Here is a 19,247-nt window from a genome sequence, read left to right as displayed (position 1 = left end):
GTATAGGATATCTTCAAGATTCGACGATAACGCCACATTTCGAAAGCCTCATTTTTCTCGCAGGTAGCGTCTGTGAGAGTCCACGACTCAACTCTGTACAACAATATAGGAAAGATATAACATCTTAGTAACCTAATTTTTATAGGTACTGATACATCATCGCATTTGAATGGGTTAGCCATTTTTTGAAATGCAGATCATGTTTTCTCTATCCTACATTTTATTTCTATGGAATAGTCCCAATTTTCATTCACGTTCGTATCAAGGTAGGTGTATGTTTTAACTCTTTCTATTGGTTGACCATTCACACAGATTCTTTCAATTTGCTGATATTTCTTAGAGATCATCATTTTGTTTTTCTTAATGTTCAGTAAAAATCCATATCTCGGTTGAGCGGTTTAGTTTAATTTGTTTACAATAATTTTAATTGATTTAAAGGGTTTAAAGATTATAGTTCCTAAATTAAAATACACTTTTCGCCATTTTCGGCAATATTTGTTACAAATAAAACAAAATCCTAGTCATCGAGCCACTTTTTCAAAAAATTTTAAAAACAAAGTACATAATTTTATCTAGGTATTTAGAAAGCCTTTTAATGTTGATGTAAATTTTGACAATGCCGATAAAGAAAGTGTGCTAGATATTTTTGATCAAAATAGCTGATATCGTTGGTTTAGTAAAAAAGTCATTTAAAATATTTTGGTATCAAAATACTATTTAATAACTTAATGTATTTGTCAGATATTGATAAAAGAGACATATATAATCGTATATAAATAAATATAACGCTGAAATGTTTAAAAATTTGTAGTTTTTGTTCAATATTCGATAGTATGAGGCTGATATTTTTGTTAGTACTTGTAATTTCCCTGCACTATGTGCACGGTGGGATTTTGTATCCTCGTATTACCGAAACAAGAGAACTGGTATCATTAGATGGGTTATGGCACTTTTCTTTAAACATCAACGGCAGTTTTAACGAGAAAACTGGTTTGTCAGTAAGTATATTTCACTGAATCTATTTTCTTTTTGATCTTTTATTCATAACTAGCTGACTCGGCGAACTTCCTACCGCCTTAGAATGAAATAATGTGACAAAGTTCAATAAGCTCCTCTTTCGTTTAGTTTCGAAATGTAGTTTGTCAAAAAGGTACTCGAGAGCTTTTGAAATACCAAAGAGTTCTCCTGAAAACACGCTACATTCGTTGGATATTCGGTATTGTCCTAATACTGTATCAAATCAAATTCAAAAGAAATATCCAAGGCAAGTAGCAGGAACTTTGGATCACCAAACAAACAAAGCTCAGAGAAATACAATCTAATGTTAACAGCTATTTATCCCTAGCATCCCTGAAGAGAAAAGAGAAGATAGGAATACTTATAGTACCATAAGTAACAGAAATCTCTGGGTAATGAAATCCGGTCGAGATGCCAATAGCGACTTTAACATTTTCAATATCTAACAACTGCTTCGAAAACACAATTTCACTTCGATCTTGTTGCAAAAACACTCGCATGTTATTTATCAATTTGAGCGTCTTTACATGCCGCCACAAATTGGATGATGTTAGGCATGCGTTTAGTTCCTCCGCAGCAGTTAATTGGGGAATAATAATTAAATAAGGAACAGTTTGACAACAGAATCATGTCTCCACCAAAAATAGTTTTGATTGTCCCGAATATCTTTCAAAGTTCTGTCCAGTGCCTGTAATGACTTCATGTAGGCCAATATACATTCGTCCTAACGATTAATTTGTATACCTGTAAAATCTTCGCCATTCCGATATTGTTAGCGATTTTGAAAACTGGTGTTTCATTGATTTGTATGTTTAATAAAACATACAAATACAAGGCAAAATCCTTGCCAATAACAATAAAAATGGTAATGCCTTTTCGGTAAATCCCGGAGCATTAAGGAATTAAATTTCACCAGATCCAATGTTCACAGCTTACATCAAAGTATCGTACGCAATTTGTTGTTGATTTAATTGTAGAAAATGTGTACAAACTATTTCGGCAAATGTTTCAGTGTTGAACGATTGTTCTTTCTTTCATACAGTCACAATATCTATTCATTATTAAATATTAATGTTGAAATAAATTCTCTTTCATAAATTTTCTTTGAAAGATATATTAAGCTACATAAAAAAACTGTTTTGATAATTTGATAATAAACTAAAATAAAAAAAATTAAATAAAAGACAGACCAAACACTTGAATTATCAAACTGCGGGTATATTAATATTCGTAAAATTTAAGATTTGATTTTATTTTATTGTATTCTATTTTATCTTATTATATTTTTTTAAATTTTTTCCATTTTATTCCGTTTTATTCCATTTTATTCTGTTGTTCCATTTTATTTCATTTTATTCCATTTTAGTCCAGTTTATTCTATTTTATTGTATTTTATTCTATTTTATTTCATTTGATTATATTTGATTTTACCTTACTCCATTTTGTTCCAATCTAGTTTATATTTTTTTTGGTTTTAATTTTATTTTTATTTGATAAACTTTTTTTATTTTTTTATTTTTTTTATTTTTTTTATTTTTTTTATTCTATTTTATTCTATTTTATTCTATTTTACTCTATTTTATTTTATTTTATTTTTTTATTTTATTTTATTTTATTTTATTTTATTTTATTTTATTTTATTTTATTTTATTTTATTTTATTTTATTTTATTTTATTTTATTTTATTTTATTTTATTTTATTTTATTTTATTTTATTTTATTTTATTTTATTTTATTTTATTTTATTTTATTTTATTTTATTTTATTTTATTTTATTTTATTTTATTTTATTTTATTTTATTTTATTTTATTTTATTTTATTTTATTTTATTTTATTTTATTTTATTTTATTTTATTTTATTTTATTTTATTTTATTTTATTTTATTTTATTTTATTTTATTTTATTTTATTTTATTTTATTTTATTTTATTTTATTTTATTTTATTTTATTTTATTTTATTTTATTTTATTTTATTTTATTTTATTTTATTTTATTTTATTTTATTTTATTTTATTTTATTTTATTTTATTTTATTTTATTTTATTTTATTTTATTTTATTTTATTTTATTTTATTTTATTTTATTTTATTTTATTTTATTTTATTTTATTTTATTTTATTTTATTTTATTTTATTTTATTTTATTTTATTTTATTTTATTTTATTTTATTTTATTTTATTTTATTTTATTTTATTTTAATTATTTTATTTTATTTTATTTTATTTTATTTTATTTTATTTTATTTTATTTTATTTTATTTTATTTTATTTTATTTTATTTTATTTTATTTTATTTTATTTTATTTTATTTTATTTTATTTTATTTTATTTTATTTTATTTTATTTTATTTTATTTTATTTTATTTTATTTTATTTTATTTTATTTTATTTTATTTTATTTTATTTTATTTTATTTTATTTTATTTTAATTTCGTATACTGCAGTATGAAGTTCGCAGGGTCAGTTATACACAGTTAACATTATATATAACATTATACATAATGTTTATTAAACCCGGCGCGGCGTCACACAGATGAGGTCTAATGGTACCCCCAACACACTTAGAACTAGCATAATTCTATGGTTAATACACGGATGTTTTATTGGTTGCCTATAGCTTCCTAAAACATGTTGCCGTTGGGTCACGTTGGGTATTCTGAACCAATTTCAGTTGTAAGTTGATCGTCAAAGTCAGTACAGTGTTCTGCAATCCGATTAGACCCCGCCTGGGTGACGAAGACACTATTTTAATTCGCAAGGTAACTAAGACAATTTTAATTCGTGGCGGTATTTGTTGTACATATAAACTTTTTTCTCTAGAACAAATTACGAAAAAGAACAAGCCAAACGATTAGCACTTTGGCAGGAACTCGAAGATGATGAGTACGAAATTATGGATTCCGACGATGAAAAGAAATTGATCACATAAGTAATCAGTCTGATGGTGGAATAAAGAAATTGAGGAACTAAAGTATTGGAATCTGAAAATAAGCGAAAAGAAGATAAAAAATATCTATAAGAAGATTATTATTTAGGTAGGGATTCCAAAACAAAATGGAGAAAACACCATAGTAATAAAGCTGTTAAAACGAGGACAGAGAACATAATTTCAAACTTACCAGGATCCACATCATATGCTAAACGCGACAAGACTCTTTTAGATTGCTGGCTTCTTTTTTTTTTTTTTTTTTTGATGAAGAAATGCTTGAAGGTATCACGGTCTGAACAAATATTATCCAGACCATTTAATTTTTAATAATCAACAAAAATGTAAGATAATGACAAGTATGAATTTGATGGTAATACGATCTTCGTCGTCGCAGCACATATTTCCTTGTCGATAACAGTTTTTATATAACATGAATCATTTTTCAATGATATAATTATGCGGATTTAAGTAATTGATTCCAGTAAAAGCTTTAATTGTAGAAAGTCAAGTACCTATATTCCCATAAAAGTAGGGCAAGATCGGGAAATTACAAAATTCACAGAACGACAAGGACACAAACAGAGACATAACGATAGTTAATTTCTAATAAAATAATTCAATTCTAAAAAATAATGAAACAACCACCTCGCTGGAATTAAATAATTTCCCAACAGTTTGCAGTTTTAAAATCGGTTCTTAACAATGAATCACCCTCTCTATTTTCTTGACAGAGTATAGTAGTGATTGAACTATCCAACTACGAGAGGGTTGCCACTTATATCTTCTTCTTGAAGTGCATATCCTTCACTTATACCTTCTACTTTTCCTTGTAGAATTAATTGCCGCAACCCATATTTTTCGCTGTTCCTCATTATGTGACCGAGGTATTCGATTTTGACTGTTTTTATTATGGTTAACAGCTCTTTTCCTTTTTGAATTCTTTTTTCCTATGCCCCTTATATATTGCGATTATTATTATTATGATATGTGTAAGTTTAATAATTTATATATAGTTATTTTTAATTAGGGTAACACCAATGATAAAGACCTTCACTTAATGCCCGTGCCCTCCAGCTTCAATGATATTCCCACAACTTTAGACGCCAGGGATCATTTAGGTCCAGTTCGTTATGAGAGATCATTTCGCGTTCCGAGCGGTTGGCAAGGCGAAAAAAGAATATGGTTGAGGTTTGGTTCAGTTTGTTACTCGGCGGAAGTGGTAAGTGTTTTATAGTTTTAATCAATCACTATGTAGACTGTATCGTTTTTGTGACTAAATAAAGAGATTTTTTAAAAAATCTACAGTTGCCTGACTACTTAAAAATATCCCTTTTTAGTATATCAACGATAAGTTGGCCTTAACTCATAAAATTGGACATTTGCCATTCACGGGAGAAATCACTTCTCTCTTAAATAACGCCGAAAATGTTATTAAAGTGATAGTAGATACGACACTGACGAGCACTACTGTACCACAGGGATATACTGCAACTCTACCTGGGTAAGAATTTTAAAATTTATTTATATATTAGTTCTACTATCTTGGCTACCACATTCGCTATCGTGACTTTATTAACAGCAGCTCTAAATAATGATGCAGTCGTTCTACTTCTACCAGGACCACGTTTACCTTGGATCTTTCCCTGTATGATCTGAATTAAAAGTTGAAATTTTCAGGGTGTCTCATAATGTGACCGAAGTATTCCAGCTTGCGTCCCTTAATTATATTGACCAGTTGTGTTGTTTGGTTCAGTTTAAGCATCGCCTCATTTAGGGTCCTCGCTTCCACTTCATACAGAAGCACTGGAAAAATATAGTAATATGTATACATAAAAGGCATTGTATAATGGGAAAGCAGCGACTAACATTTGCCTGTATATCAATTTAAAAAAAACAAAATTCTTGACCAACAGCGAGTAAAATATTACGGATGGATGTAGAAAATGTAAAAAAATAGACAAAAAGTCTCTAAATATTCTTGGACTATGAAATGAGACTTGGTAAGCCAATCAAACTTGCGAGATATATTCTATATCGCCGTATAGATCTGGGCTTGATGGATTTTGGGAGGCTGAGAGACGTATTTTGGTTGAACATTCCTATTTCTTTGAAAAGGAGAGTGTACAAGCAATGTATTTTACCTGTGATCACATATGCCGAAAACAAGACGTCGAAACATTAACCTTGACAGAATGTTCAATAACGAAATTGAAATTGGCATAGAGATCAATGCAGAGAGAAATGTCGAGAGTCGCCAGAAAAGACAGAATACCTAACACACACATAAGGCAAAGGACGAAAATAGTTGAAATTTTCAACGTATCACACAGTCTAAATGGAGTTGGATAGGTTACATAGTCCGAATGACCAACAACCGTTGGACTAGAAGACTAATAAAATGGAGGCCCAGAGAAGACAAAAAAGTAGAGGTAGACCACCAACCAGATGGAACGACGATCTAAAGAAGATAACCAACTGGATAAACCGTGCTCAAGAAAGGAATATTTAGAAGAAGTTAGAAAAAGCATATGTTCGCAGTGGACAAGCACGGCTGGTTGACCATGATAAAAGGCATACAATTTCATACATAACTTGGTCCTTCTAGTCGGATTGTGAGACAGATTTCTAAAAGACAAGTTGGGGAGGAAGGTGTTGGAAAAGTAAATACGTAAATAAGAAGCGGAAAAACTTTTCGTTGCAATTTTCAATCGAATAAAGCCTTATTTTCAACCTTGACTGATCCTCTAGCTACGTACGTGTAAAACACACACAGTAACACATATTAATTACTTTTAAATATACAAATCAGCGAGTCCTTTTAATTTCGTGAATGTTTTCTTGTACTAAAACCAAAGTATAAAGACTGTTCCATTCTGCATTGGTGTAAACATTGTCCATTTTACTTTGACCAAAAATATTTGAGTAATTGTTTATAATATAATTAAAGGATTGTTGTCTAGATTTTTATGTTAAATAATACATTAAATTTTAGCGGAGAGAAGAAACTCAAATACACCTTCGATTTTTTTAACTATGGAGGAATTGATAGACCAGTAGTCTTGTATACGACTTCACAAACCTATATAGATGACATTAGTCTTATTACTACCGTAGATGGAGATAAAGGTTAGTTGATTTCTTAAGTAGACGTGAGACCATTTATAATGTTTAAATCTAGTATAAATATTTCAGAATATTTCGCCTGATCATTGATGTTGTTAGAGAAAACTAACTGTTGTATTTATGATTTTACATGATTGATATTCTTTTATTTTACCAAAACTGATGAAATTGACCAAACCATCATTGTTTACTTCTCTATATTTTTTAATATGTAAGAGTATATTTTGTGATAAAATAAACGTCATAAGAGTTATTTAGAGAAATATTTCGATTCAATTTTAAAAGTTTTTCTGAGCTCCAGAGCCACATATTTAAAGTAAAATTGTTTCAAAGTACCATTCAGAAGAAATAATTTAAGAAACTCTCTTTAAATAATTACAATCCCTAAGAATTTGCCGCTGCTATCAAATGAAAATTGTTCGAATTGGACATTCAGAGTTCTAGTCCTATTTAAAGAAAGAGGAGTAAAATACCTTATAGAAAATGGAATAACAGAAAAAGCTGAATAATTATAATTGAATGCCTAACAGAGAAAGATTCAGTGTACAAAAAAAATGCAAACACTTCAAAAGAAAGTTTGCGAAAGAAAAATTTTTTTTTTCAAAACTTTATTTAAAAAAATGTCATTCCTGAAATTCAAAGGTAAGGTAGTTTGAATGTGCATTTCATTAAATTTGAATATATGGCCAAAGAATTAGAAGCATCAGTTTCGAAAAATAACGTATACAATGGACTTTTAAAAATGACAAACAAATATTATAATATCATCACAGCTATTAAAATAATATCAATAAATAGATATAACTGCAGAATTCGTTAAAATCAGATTACTTGATGCGGAGTTGGAATTAAGAAACACACTCCTCAGTTAGGTGGGTATCTTTGAATTTCATTTATAGGCAAGTCGGGTTAGATACGAAAAAAGGCCTAACCTTGCAATAATGCGGCCAATAGGAGTGTAAATTTAAAATCGCTACTGGAGAACCGTTTTCGCTTAATATCTCCGCTATTTTCAACTTTTGGCAAAAATGATATAAACTAAAATTGTTGGAAATTCGATTTCTTACAATTTCTTTTTTACAAAGTTTTTCGTGCGGTCGATATTTTTCGAAATAAGGGAAAATAGAGAAAGGGGGAGAATCAAAATAATTGAATTATGCCCTTTATTTGTAATTTACGACATGAATGTACATAAACAGAAATGGTTTTGCTAAAATCAATATATGAGGTCGTACGTATGCTGTAAAGGCGCGAGCGTAAGATCATGCGGCGATTGGTTATATAGGAATTGTTTTTGTTTAATATCTCCACAATTCGCAACTTTTCTAAGCCTATGACAAGCTCAACGAGACAAAAGCGATTAGCAAATCCTAGACGCTATCTATTGTAGGTACAACTTTCATAACAAAGTGAAAAAAAGTCACTTTTGGAGAATCACTGAACTTTTGCGTAAAGCCTTTTTATAAAATCAATTTACGTAAAAAAACTAGAGTTATTCTAGTTTGGCAATTCATTTATTTGTGAAGCTTGAGTTTTGTATTATAGTTTTTACCGATCACCATTTATTTATCTCCATTTAAACTTTTTTTAATTATCAAGATTATGAAAACATTAAATACCTAAATTAAGTGAAGGAAAAGAGGTAGAATACCCACATTTATAATCTTTTATTAACAACTATTTACAATATATCCTCAGAATATAGATCACTGTCGGGTTACTTAATCTAAACCTCTATTTAAGTCTCTATCTAGCCCATCAGACATCCAGGACACCGCATTATTCTCTTATAAACTCATTCTGTTTTTCGTTCCTAAGGTTATAACCAGCAATGGGACTGTAGGGGTGTAACCAGCAAATACTGATATATTTTTGTACACACTTATGACAAATGAATGAATGGAAAAAAAGTATTTTAAAAGTGTGTAAAATATTTAGTTCTTAGCTGAGCGATTTCGGCTCACAAAGTCATCTTCAAAGCTATGGTCAAAAATTTAAAAAGTACCACTACTAAAGAGGGATCCCCTGGGTAAAAAATACAAAAATTTTTTACTTAAAACTTAAAAAAACTTAAAATTTTCAAAAAAAAAACATCTAAATTATAGCACATTAAGAGACTTTACAAAAATCACATTTGCAAAAAATTTGTTTATGGTACATGTGCAAGCACTAAACCATCTGGATGTAGTTGAGGTGACAGGCAGACTGTTTGTACGATAGTTAAGATAAACCTATTTGATTTGGAGTGCAACAAAAATGATATTGAGATATTTTGAAACTTTGGTACTGAATTACTATAAACAGAAAAATAAGTACAATTTCGACGGTTATTAAGATTTAAACGGTTATCAAGATTTAATTAGATTGGGGAAGTGATAGAACCGATCGGAAAAGTACCAATGGGCCAAACAACCATTCTAATAGACAACAAAACTGCTAGTCGTCTGATGCTAAGTTTCGAACATAACAAATGAAGCAAATATATAGATATTTGTGACCACTTCATCAAAGATAACGTTACCACAGAAATAATTCGAGTGAAATATAAATTAAAGACTTAAGAAAGCTTGATTTTCTTGCGAAATCGATGTCAGTCATCAAGAAAGAATATTTCAAGAAGAAAATTATTGAATTTTCATAACATTATTTTATTAGTTTTCACAATATTCTAATATGAAATATGTGGAGTATTTCCATCTAATTACTTATTATAGATCTATACAATTTATGTTTTTAGGGCTAGTTTCCTATAAGACTACCCTTAAAGGAGACGAAACTGACATCTCTTATAAGATAAGTATCTTGGATGCGAATAACGAAGTAGTTGCTGAAAGTAACACGGATAATGGAGTACTTGAAATTGAAAATGCACACTTTTGGTGGCCATACTTAATGCACGATGATCCCGGATATTTATATACTTTTAAGGTAAGTATGAAGTGTTAAAAATTTTTACATCAACATTGTCTTTCACCCCTTAGTGGTCGCTAATAATTTTTGAAAACTAGTAGTCGCGCGCGGCCAAAACGAGCGCTTCGTCGTTTACTTCTTAGCTTGCGTTAAAAGTATTTGGAACCAGTTTAAGTAAAATACTATTTTATTAAGATTTAATAAGTATAGTAACATGTTACAAAATAATATAAAAAGTAAACTAATGTTATGAACACTGGACAGATCACTAATAAAACTATTGTCTACTCCGATAAAAAAAAGAAAACTTTTAGTTACTCCGATATAAGTTCAGTTTGGTACTTTTCGCATACTGAACGTGTACGCTCTTACACAAAAACTTCTGACATCTACAGCAAGAAAGAGTAGTTTTCCGATTCTTTTTAAGGTCACGAAAGTAGCATCTACCATGTACTCTTCCATTCGTTAGATTCTCGTCTGTGTTAGAAATATAACATATAGCCTTAATACGTAATTTCAGATCTCTGTTTACATTTTCTACTGTTGCTCGGACTCGAAGATGTTGATTCATAGGAGAAAATCCAAAAAGTTTCGAAAATTTTCTTATAAGCATTTTGTTTTCAGCGGGGTTGTTAATTATATGAATCACTAGCGAATTAATGCCTGCGATATTTTGTATCGTGTTAAAAATTACTATTGGCCAACGTCTGGTTTTCCGCGAAACATCAACGACGTCAACCCCGCCTTTTGTTGTAATAAAACGTCAAAATTTTTGATTTATAATGTTCAACTGTGTCTTTATCTATAGCGTCGTCATCATCCAGACTTCAAACAAGCAATACAACTTTCTTCTTTTTGGGGATATACGATACTAAATCTAAAAGCGAACATACTTGATTTTAGAGGACCAGATCTTTGAAGTTATTCAGGGACAGTTCCCTTTTGTTCTTTTTTATGGACCCACAGCAGTCAATTCAAATTCTTTTTGAAGTTATACTTCTATACGCGCGCTCCACGTTGGAAATTTGTATGGGAGTGAATCTGTGAAACCATTACATATGTAAGATAATGAGTAAGAGAGAGACAGAAGATATATTTTCTCTCTCTTCCTCTATCGAATATAAAAATGTTCCTTTTGTATATATAATTTAATATTATATATATATATATATATATATATATATATATATATATATATATAAAGATATATATACCTATAATATTATACATATAATAAAATATTTATTAATATTATTATTTATGTGATATGTTTGGTATTATTTATTAAATGTTCATAATTATATTAGTCTTTTGTATTTCAAAATAATAATCTCAATAAATCACTGAATGATCCAGAACTGTCAATTTTGAAATATCTTTGTGTCATGTCCTCGGTAGTATAGTAGTCAGTATCCCCGCCTGTCACGCGGGAGACCGGGGTTCGATTCCCAGTCGGGGAGGACTTTTTTATTAATATTATTACAATATTGTCATTTTTAAATACTTATGGATATTGAATTTTAATTTGTATTGTATTATTATATGGAATTATGTTGCACTGTATTGTAGTGTGTTTTTTTATGTATATTATTGTCATTTTTAAATACTTATGAAAATTGCAGTTTAATTTGTATTGTATTATTATATTAATATATTATATTAATAACAAAATAAACAATGAATTTTACTGCAGAGTATGTGTAAAAAAATTTTTACATTCAACTCCTTTCATACATATATGAAAATAAAAATATACATTTTCAAAATATTGATTGAGTCCTTCATTGTTAGTAAGTTGTTATTAATTCTGTTTCTCTTTTTGCTATGTCTTACCTATAGAATTACATATAAAATGATTGTGCAGATTGACTCCCAAATAAATTTGTAACGGCGAATGCGTGTATAGAAGTGTAACTTCCACCACTGGTGTGGCAGTCCCACTGGACTGCCACACCCGTTTTTTTTTAAATATCAACTAGAGGAATACTAACTAACCAGTTATCTAGAGTTATGTTGCGCCCAGAATACTTTATTGGCTTTACTTTATACTATATATATTCTTTTGATAACTTCGTTTGGGGAATTGTCTACAGTAAATGGGCCATCCTATGGACGACCCACATGATATTTTGGCATCACAAAAACTAAAAATTTTGTGCTCATGCATCGAGGGTTTACTTTGGTTTACACATTGTATCTAAGGGGCAATTTCCTAAAAAACTAGGAAGCATTTCATCGCATGTTACAAATTTCGAAAGGTTATATCCCGATTTACACTTTCCTACGAATTTATAAAAAATATACAGATGGCGACCATATTATCCAGTCTCCTACGTTCTTTATGATCGACCTTATCATCAAATCTAATTCATCTTAGATGAATTAGATTTGATGATAAGGTTAGAAGAAACTGACAAGAAAAAATACCTAGTTTAAATATTTCGATACCTTCGCCATTAGTTTGCCATATATCTTCTTTATTCAGATGATGGACTTTATATGATGGACTTCTTTATGGCATGGAAACGTGGACTTTGAAAAAAACATCTATCAACAAACTTGAAGCATTTGAAATGTGGTCATTAAGAAGAATGATGCGCATACCTTGGGTGGATAGAGTTCGAAACGATGACGTCCTTAAGAGAGCCGGCGTGGAAAGAGAACTCTTTAAATTAATTAAAAAACGCAAGATTGGTTACCTTGGGCACATATTGAGAGGAGCAAAATATGAAATACCACAGTTAATCCTACAAGGGAAGATCGAAGGTAGGAGAGGAGCCGGCCGCAAACAATTATCCTGGTTAAGGAATATTAAAGAATGGACAGGAATACACAATACAGGCGAGCTGTGTCACGCCGCTAAGAACAAAATTCTAGTAATGAGATAGTCGCCTACGCACTTTGGTGTATGGCATGTTAAGAAGAAGAAGGACTTTGTATGTCCCTTTAAAATTTTATTCTATATCAAGCGTTTCTTCTTCCATTAGGGCTTCAAGTCTCCTTTTTTCCTTCTCATAGAAGCCATTCTAGAAATAAAGTGCAACAAATTAAATGTAAAAGTTTGCTGTAGCTTAAAATTTTGAAAAATAAATCTTTGATGTCCAATAAAAGTAAAAAGAGAATCATAAAATATTGTAATAGTAATTTGCTGCAAAGTAAGCAAATAAATTTAAAATTTGATAACTAATCAGATCCGGAATTTCTGATCGCAGTAAAAGAAAAAGAGGGATACTCAAAAGGTTACTAAAGAATAGAACAAAAGTATAATAGTATATTTAAAAACTAGCTTTTATACATACCTTAAGGTGACAAAAAACACAATAACACGATTTATAAAAACTATAAAAACTTTTTAGCTGACCAGATGCATGCAGAATTTATGACCTTTACGCTGTAACTCCAAATCAACACACGCCCTGCTTCTCTGATTTAGTACTGAGGAGTGAAAAGTGACCCAACGTATCGAATAAGTAAGCTAGTGAAGGCCGTGTTTGCCAAATGTAAATTTTTGTCGAAATTATAGTAATTTGTAATACGTGCGACACTTTTGACCGCGTATCGACTAGTTAAGGGTTAATTTTATCCTTATATGAAATCGTGTTGCCCAGTTATGTTTTGCATAGTACTTTCATGAGAAGCACACAAGGAATTTAATTTTATTGAGACAAGAAAAAAAGCTGAAAGCTCATAAGCTTCTGAAAAAGAAGCTTATAAGACTCTAGATAAGAAAAATAATTCAAGAAGCAGGACAAGATTATGACAATGAAATCAATATAAATAACATCAAAAAATGAAATACACTAACGAATGCAGTAATCCTAAGAATGATAACCACCTGACATAAGTTGGAAAACATAATACAACTAAAAAAGCGCCATATTTCAGACATCTAATGAGGCATGAGGAATATGAGCTACTTTAATTAATAATACAAGGGGGAAGATATAAAGCAAAAACATTAACGCTGGATGAAGGAAGATGGAAATACTGTAATTAATCAAAACCTCTCTCTCTTCCAGTCCACCCATTCTATTATTCGGAGCAAAATATGTCCAAAGGAGGGTCCCGGTCGAGGAAGAACATCATGGCTTATTAACATACGTGAGTAATTAAATCAATCTTCGTCGTCACTATTCAGAGCTGCATGGATAAAATTATGGTAGCCAATATGACTACCATACGTTTATGGACGTATATACGTATGTCAACGTTTAGTAATGTACATGATACGAAGAGAAGAAGAAAGAAATATTTGTGATATATAATGTAATATACATGTTTATGGTTATGGTTATGGTAGATCGGGGCAGGACCCATTTATGAGACTTTCAGATATTTAGACCTCCCAAGACGGGTCCATTGTATAACCTCTATCATACGGACTGGGCATATAAGGACCTAGTCTTCGGCGTTTCTGGGGCTCAGGCTGCTTCGGACTTCCATATCTGATATAATCAGCAGAAGCACCAAATCTGAGCAATTCCGGCCGTTCCTAACGTTTCTTTTAGTAGCCTTGTGGCCTCACAGAAAGATACAAGTCTCTTTAAGGGTAACTTTCTCATTTAGTTCGGTTGCAATAATACCAAACCCAGGATCTGCTACCTCTGATAGGCCAGTGCCGGACACTTCCAAACGGCAAGTGAGAAGGTTTCCTCCTCCTAATTATAAAGACGGCACCGTGGGTCATCCGCCAATCCAATCAAATAAAGATGCCGCCTAAGTCTACAGTAGCAGGTAAGCATACTGACCACCAGAGAGCATCTTCTACGGTCTACAAGGAGAAGTTGGACAGTAAGACTTTTGGATAGCCCCTCTATGTGGAGCCTAGCCTGTCTCATACCTCCAAACTAGCTCAGTAGTCCTGGAACCTCCGCAGAAGAAGCTCTTCGAGACTATTCAATACTGAAGAGTACTTCAATTAGAGGTTCGGGTCCCACCGTCAGATTGTATGCCGCAATATACATACTAATAAATATTCTATGCAGTAATAAATAACTTACCTGACTTTTTGTTCTGCTGCTGTTTGTAAATTGTGCTCCCATATACAGCTCCATTCACGATCCACGATACACGTCGCGTTATGATACCACGCCGAAAGTCCATTTTAGACGGCGACCAACTCATTCTGACATGTATCCACACAATCACAAAACAGTTCTTATAAGTCAACCCTTTAACTGTCAAAAACTAGAATTTTGAAAATAGAAAGATGGACTATTAGTACTAACTTAAGTACTGAAAGTACCTGGTGGCGAAAACCAACAACTTGGTAAAACGTGAAACTATGTATAGGATATTGTAATGTAACATTTATATTTCGGTAGTCCTCGTATAATTCGCTTTGATTTCACTGGTCGACTTCTTTCGTATTGCATTGTTTGTTTCCTCTTCCTCTTCTTCGTCTTCCCTTTTTTCTTTCTTCATGTTAAAATTCTTAGTAAAGACAGCTATTGGGAAGCACTCGGATCAGCCTTGCACAACTAAATCTTGATATCCGAAAATTTCAAGATTTGGTCAACGTATTGACCCAAAAACTGTATGTGATCTCATTTTAACAATCGCATAGTAGCATCACAATCAGATACTTTCAAATGTGGAGTTCCTAACTTAATAATATAAGCAGATATTTTTATTTCCTATATGTTTTGTTGAATTGAGCTTATTTTAAAAAAATTATTATTTAAAAATTATTATTTAAAATCTAGAAGAAAGCAACAATAAATTGATCGGACAAAAAATCTATATTGCAGCTCCACCACAAATATACTCCTACCTTAACACGTTACTTTGTATGACGCGGTTGAACGATACGATAGAATGATGCGATTGTACTGTACTAAACTGTAACAAAAAAGAAAATATTTTCATTATTATTATTTATCAATAAAGGTATATAAATTTATTCAATTTATCGTATAGACCTAGAGCAGTATGACAGTAGTCATAACAGTAGTTATAACAACAAATGTAATGCAAAAAACCAAAGGTTTTTTTTTATTTTCTGTCCCTAATATCTTGCTTGGCGGCTTTCCAATACTTTCTTGTTGGTCTACTTCCGTTACTTTTTCTGCTAATAACTTTCTTTGTAAACATTTTAAACTGTTAAGTTTGTGCCTATCCCATCAAACTTTCTTTAATTTCTCTGCTTTGTTCTTTGTATAGATTTTAAACTGATTAGTTTGCGTCTCTCTCGCGTCTGTATCCTCCAATCTGTTTTTGTTTCACCATAAATTCATCGGGATATCTTAGTTTCTCATATCCCTATTTTGTTGCAATGTGTTAAGTTCATGATCGTGTTTCGCAACCATATCGTAGCGTTGGTCTTACCACGACTGTATTTTATAAAATACGGTATAAACATGCTGTAGCTGTATTTGTAGATGGCTACAAACACACAAGATTGATAAATAAATTGAGCGACTCTTCTTAAGTTTTCCATAGTTTTTGACAAATTTGGTGCATTATATACACACTTCAATGTCATCTAGAGACTATATTATTTCGATAGTTATATTATCTATACTAGCAGCTTGATGTTTTTTAATGCCATTTCAATTTCACTTCTAACTATGTCAGGTTTTTTCTCAAAATTAGGTAATTCTCGCAGTATTCCTTCCATAGTTTTCATATATCTAGTGCGATATTGAGTAGGATTTTGTTCTCGTCATTAATGTCATTATGATTTTGGATAAAGGAGCGTGTTATCTGCGTCTGCAATAACGAAGAGTTGGAGATTAATGGTAAAGAAAGCAGTCATACATCCATAGATCAGAAAGCAGAAGGAAGTAACCTAGCCAAACCACCACCAATATTCATTAAAGGTGTCAAAACTTAGATTAATAATGAAATGAAAGTATGAAATTTAGATTAGGTCAGAGTTTAACCAAATAACTCAGGAAGTTACACGGTGATTACAAAGGCATTAATAGAAAATAATACAGAATTTTATACATTGAAACTAAAAGAAGAATGGGACTTCAGTGCTGTCATACAAAAAGTACTATTCAGTCAAGTCAACGACATAAAAACAAAATTAAAAAAACTAGGATATGACGTGGAAAATGTATGAAACGTTAATCATTATAAAAATAGAACCCCACTGCCCATGTTTTCCATTGATTTAAAGTCAAACGACAATAACAAAAACATACGATACAAGTTGTCAAAGATATGGACACAACAAGAACCATTGCCATCTAAAAACACGATGTGTCAAATGTATTGGTGACCATAGAACTAAACAGTGCCCTAGGATGGAAAGAACAAACAACGAGAAATGCGTCCTGTGTGTGAGGGCAACCACATAATCCAATCTAATATAATATTAGACGAAATAATACAAGCAGTACGTATAGGACATGGCTACAGAATGAGAAATAAAGAAATCCAAATATTATGTTATGCAGACGACGCCGCATTAATCGCCGAGACAGAAGACGATTTCCAAAGATTACCACACATTTTTAATACAACAGCCAAGAAATACAACATCTAAATACCCACTATGATGTAAAATCGCAATTGATGGGAAAATAATAAAGCCGGGAGCAAGGTTTAGATATCTGGGAATAGATATAACTAGCTACGGAGATGTTGAAGAAGTAGTACGACAACAAAGCTTAAAAGCCAGTAAAGCGGCGGGATCTCTTAATGAAACAATCTGGAAAAACAAACACCTAAGACAAGAATTTTTCACTAAGTATAAACAAATAAACAAAATTTGTTTAATTTACTAATGTTTGTATTTTGAGAACGATTTCAGAAGTGGAAATTGAAACGTCAATAAGCGTACTTTAACCTTTAATTGTGGCTTATTCCCATTTAAATAGTAATTACCTAAGACAAGACACAAAAACAATAATCTATAAAGCAGCAATTAGACCTACATACACGGCGGAGACAAGACCTGACACATCTAAACCGAGACGACTACTGGAAACAACAGAGATGAAAATACTCCGACGAATATCAGGGAAAAGTCTGTTGGATAGGGAGAGAAGTAAACGACTTACTTAGGGATACATCCTGTTATAATACAATTTCTCGAGACCCCACTTCTAGAGTCGAACGCGAAATTTCCCATGCCATCAAACAATCCGATCTTTCCGATGATGTTAAGAAGTCCATAGTTCCGAAAAACTCCATCTGCCCCAGAATTTACGGTCTTCCCAAAATCCATAAAGACAACGTACCTCTTCGTCCCATTGTGACTACGATTAACTCTCCTACCTACAAACTCGCAAAGTACTTGTCGAATCAGTTTAAGACCTATACTGGTCGTACCTCTTCTTGTGTCCGAAATTCTACACATTTCATTACCTTAATCTCCTCCCTCACGGTCGATCCCCAAGACATTCTCGTCAGTTTCGATGTATCATCCCTATTTACCAATATCCCCATACATGACTCTCTAGTTGTTCTGCGAGATCACTTGACCAATGATAACAAGTCTTTGGTTTTGGCAGATCTTGCGGAAAAATGCCTCCTTTCAACATATTTTTCTTTTAGAGGCAATTTCTACAAACAAATATCTGGAACACCAATGGGTTCTTCCCTTTCCCCTGTCATTGCTGACATTTTCATGGAAGCCTTTGAGTCTTTAGCCCTAGAATCTTACCCCTTAAAACCAAAAGTCTGGTTCCGCTACGTTGATGATACATTTATCATCTGGCCCCATGGTCAACATACCCTTTCTCCCTTCCTAGATCATCTTAACTCTCAACATCCGAGTATAAAATTCACAATGGAAGTAGAAAATAATCGGTTCCTTCCCTTTCTCGATGTGTTAGTCACCTCCAAGCCCAATGGCCGATTGGGTCACTCTGTTTATAGAAAAAAGACTCACACGAATCGTTACCTACATGCTTCATCACACCATCATCCTGCCCAAAAGAATTCTGTGATCAACTCTCTCATCCACCGGGCCATTTCGATTTCTGAACCTGACAACCTTAGAGAAGAACTTGGCCATCTGCAAAAAACCCTTGTCGCCAACGGTTACTCCAAGTCCACAATTCAAAATATTACACACCGACATCTACATCCCCCTTTACACCCTAGGACGACAAATTCAGAATCTTCGGGTAATACTCCTGTGGCTTTTCTTCCGTATATTCGAAGTGTCACTGATAGGATTGGCAAAATTCTTCGCAAAGAAGGTAACGTACGTCCCGACACGACAGGTCACCGCGTCTATAAATATAGCGGTAGCGGAGTAATCGTCGGATTTACTCCCCGCCTCTCGACGCGTTAGTGTTCTGAGCTGTT

General features: G+C 31.8%; 1 protein-coding gene across 1 annotated transcript in view; it reads left to right on the top strand.

The window, feature by feature from the left end:
• The first annotated feature begins 753 nt into the window (after positions 1-753).
• Positions 754-19,247, top strand: part of LOC140445954 (beta-glucuronidase-like) — a 37,274-nt gene continuing 18,780 nt past the window's right edge. Inside the window, exons 1-5 of the mRNA XM_072538411.1 lie at positions 754-998; positions 4,975-5,166; positions 5,285-5,448; positions 6,940-7,073; positions 9,808-9,998. Coding sequence (XP_072394512.1) covers positions 834-998; positions 4,975-5,166; positions 5,285-5,448; positions 6,940-7,073; positions 9,808-9,998 — 846 coding nt within the window. The 5' untranslated portion in view covers positions 754-833. The remainder of the gene's footprint in view (positions 999-4,974; positions 5,167-5,284; positions 5,449-6,939; positions 7,074-9,807; positions 9,999-19,247) is intronic.

Source organism: Diabrotica undecimpunctata, chromosome 7, assembly GCF_040954645.1.
Source record: "Diabrotica undecimpunctata isolate CICGRU chromosome 7, icDiaUnde3, whole genome shotgun sequence".
Classification (NCBI taxonomy): Eukaryota; Metazoa; Arthropoda; class Insecta; order Coleoptera; family Chrysomelidae; genus Diabrotica; species Diabrotica undecimpunctata.
This window is presented reverse-complemented; position numbering and strand designations above follow the sequence as displayed.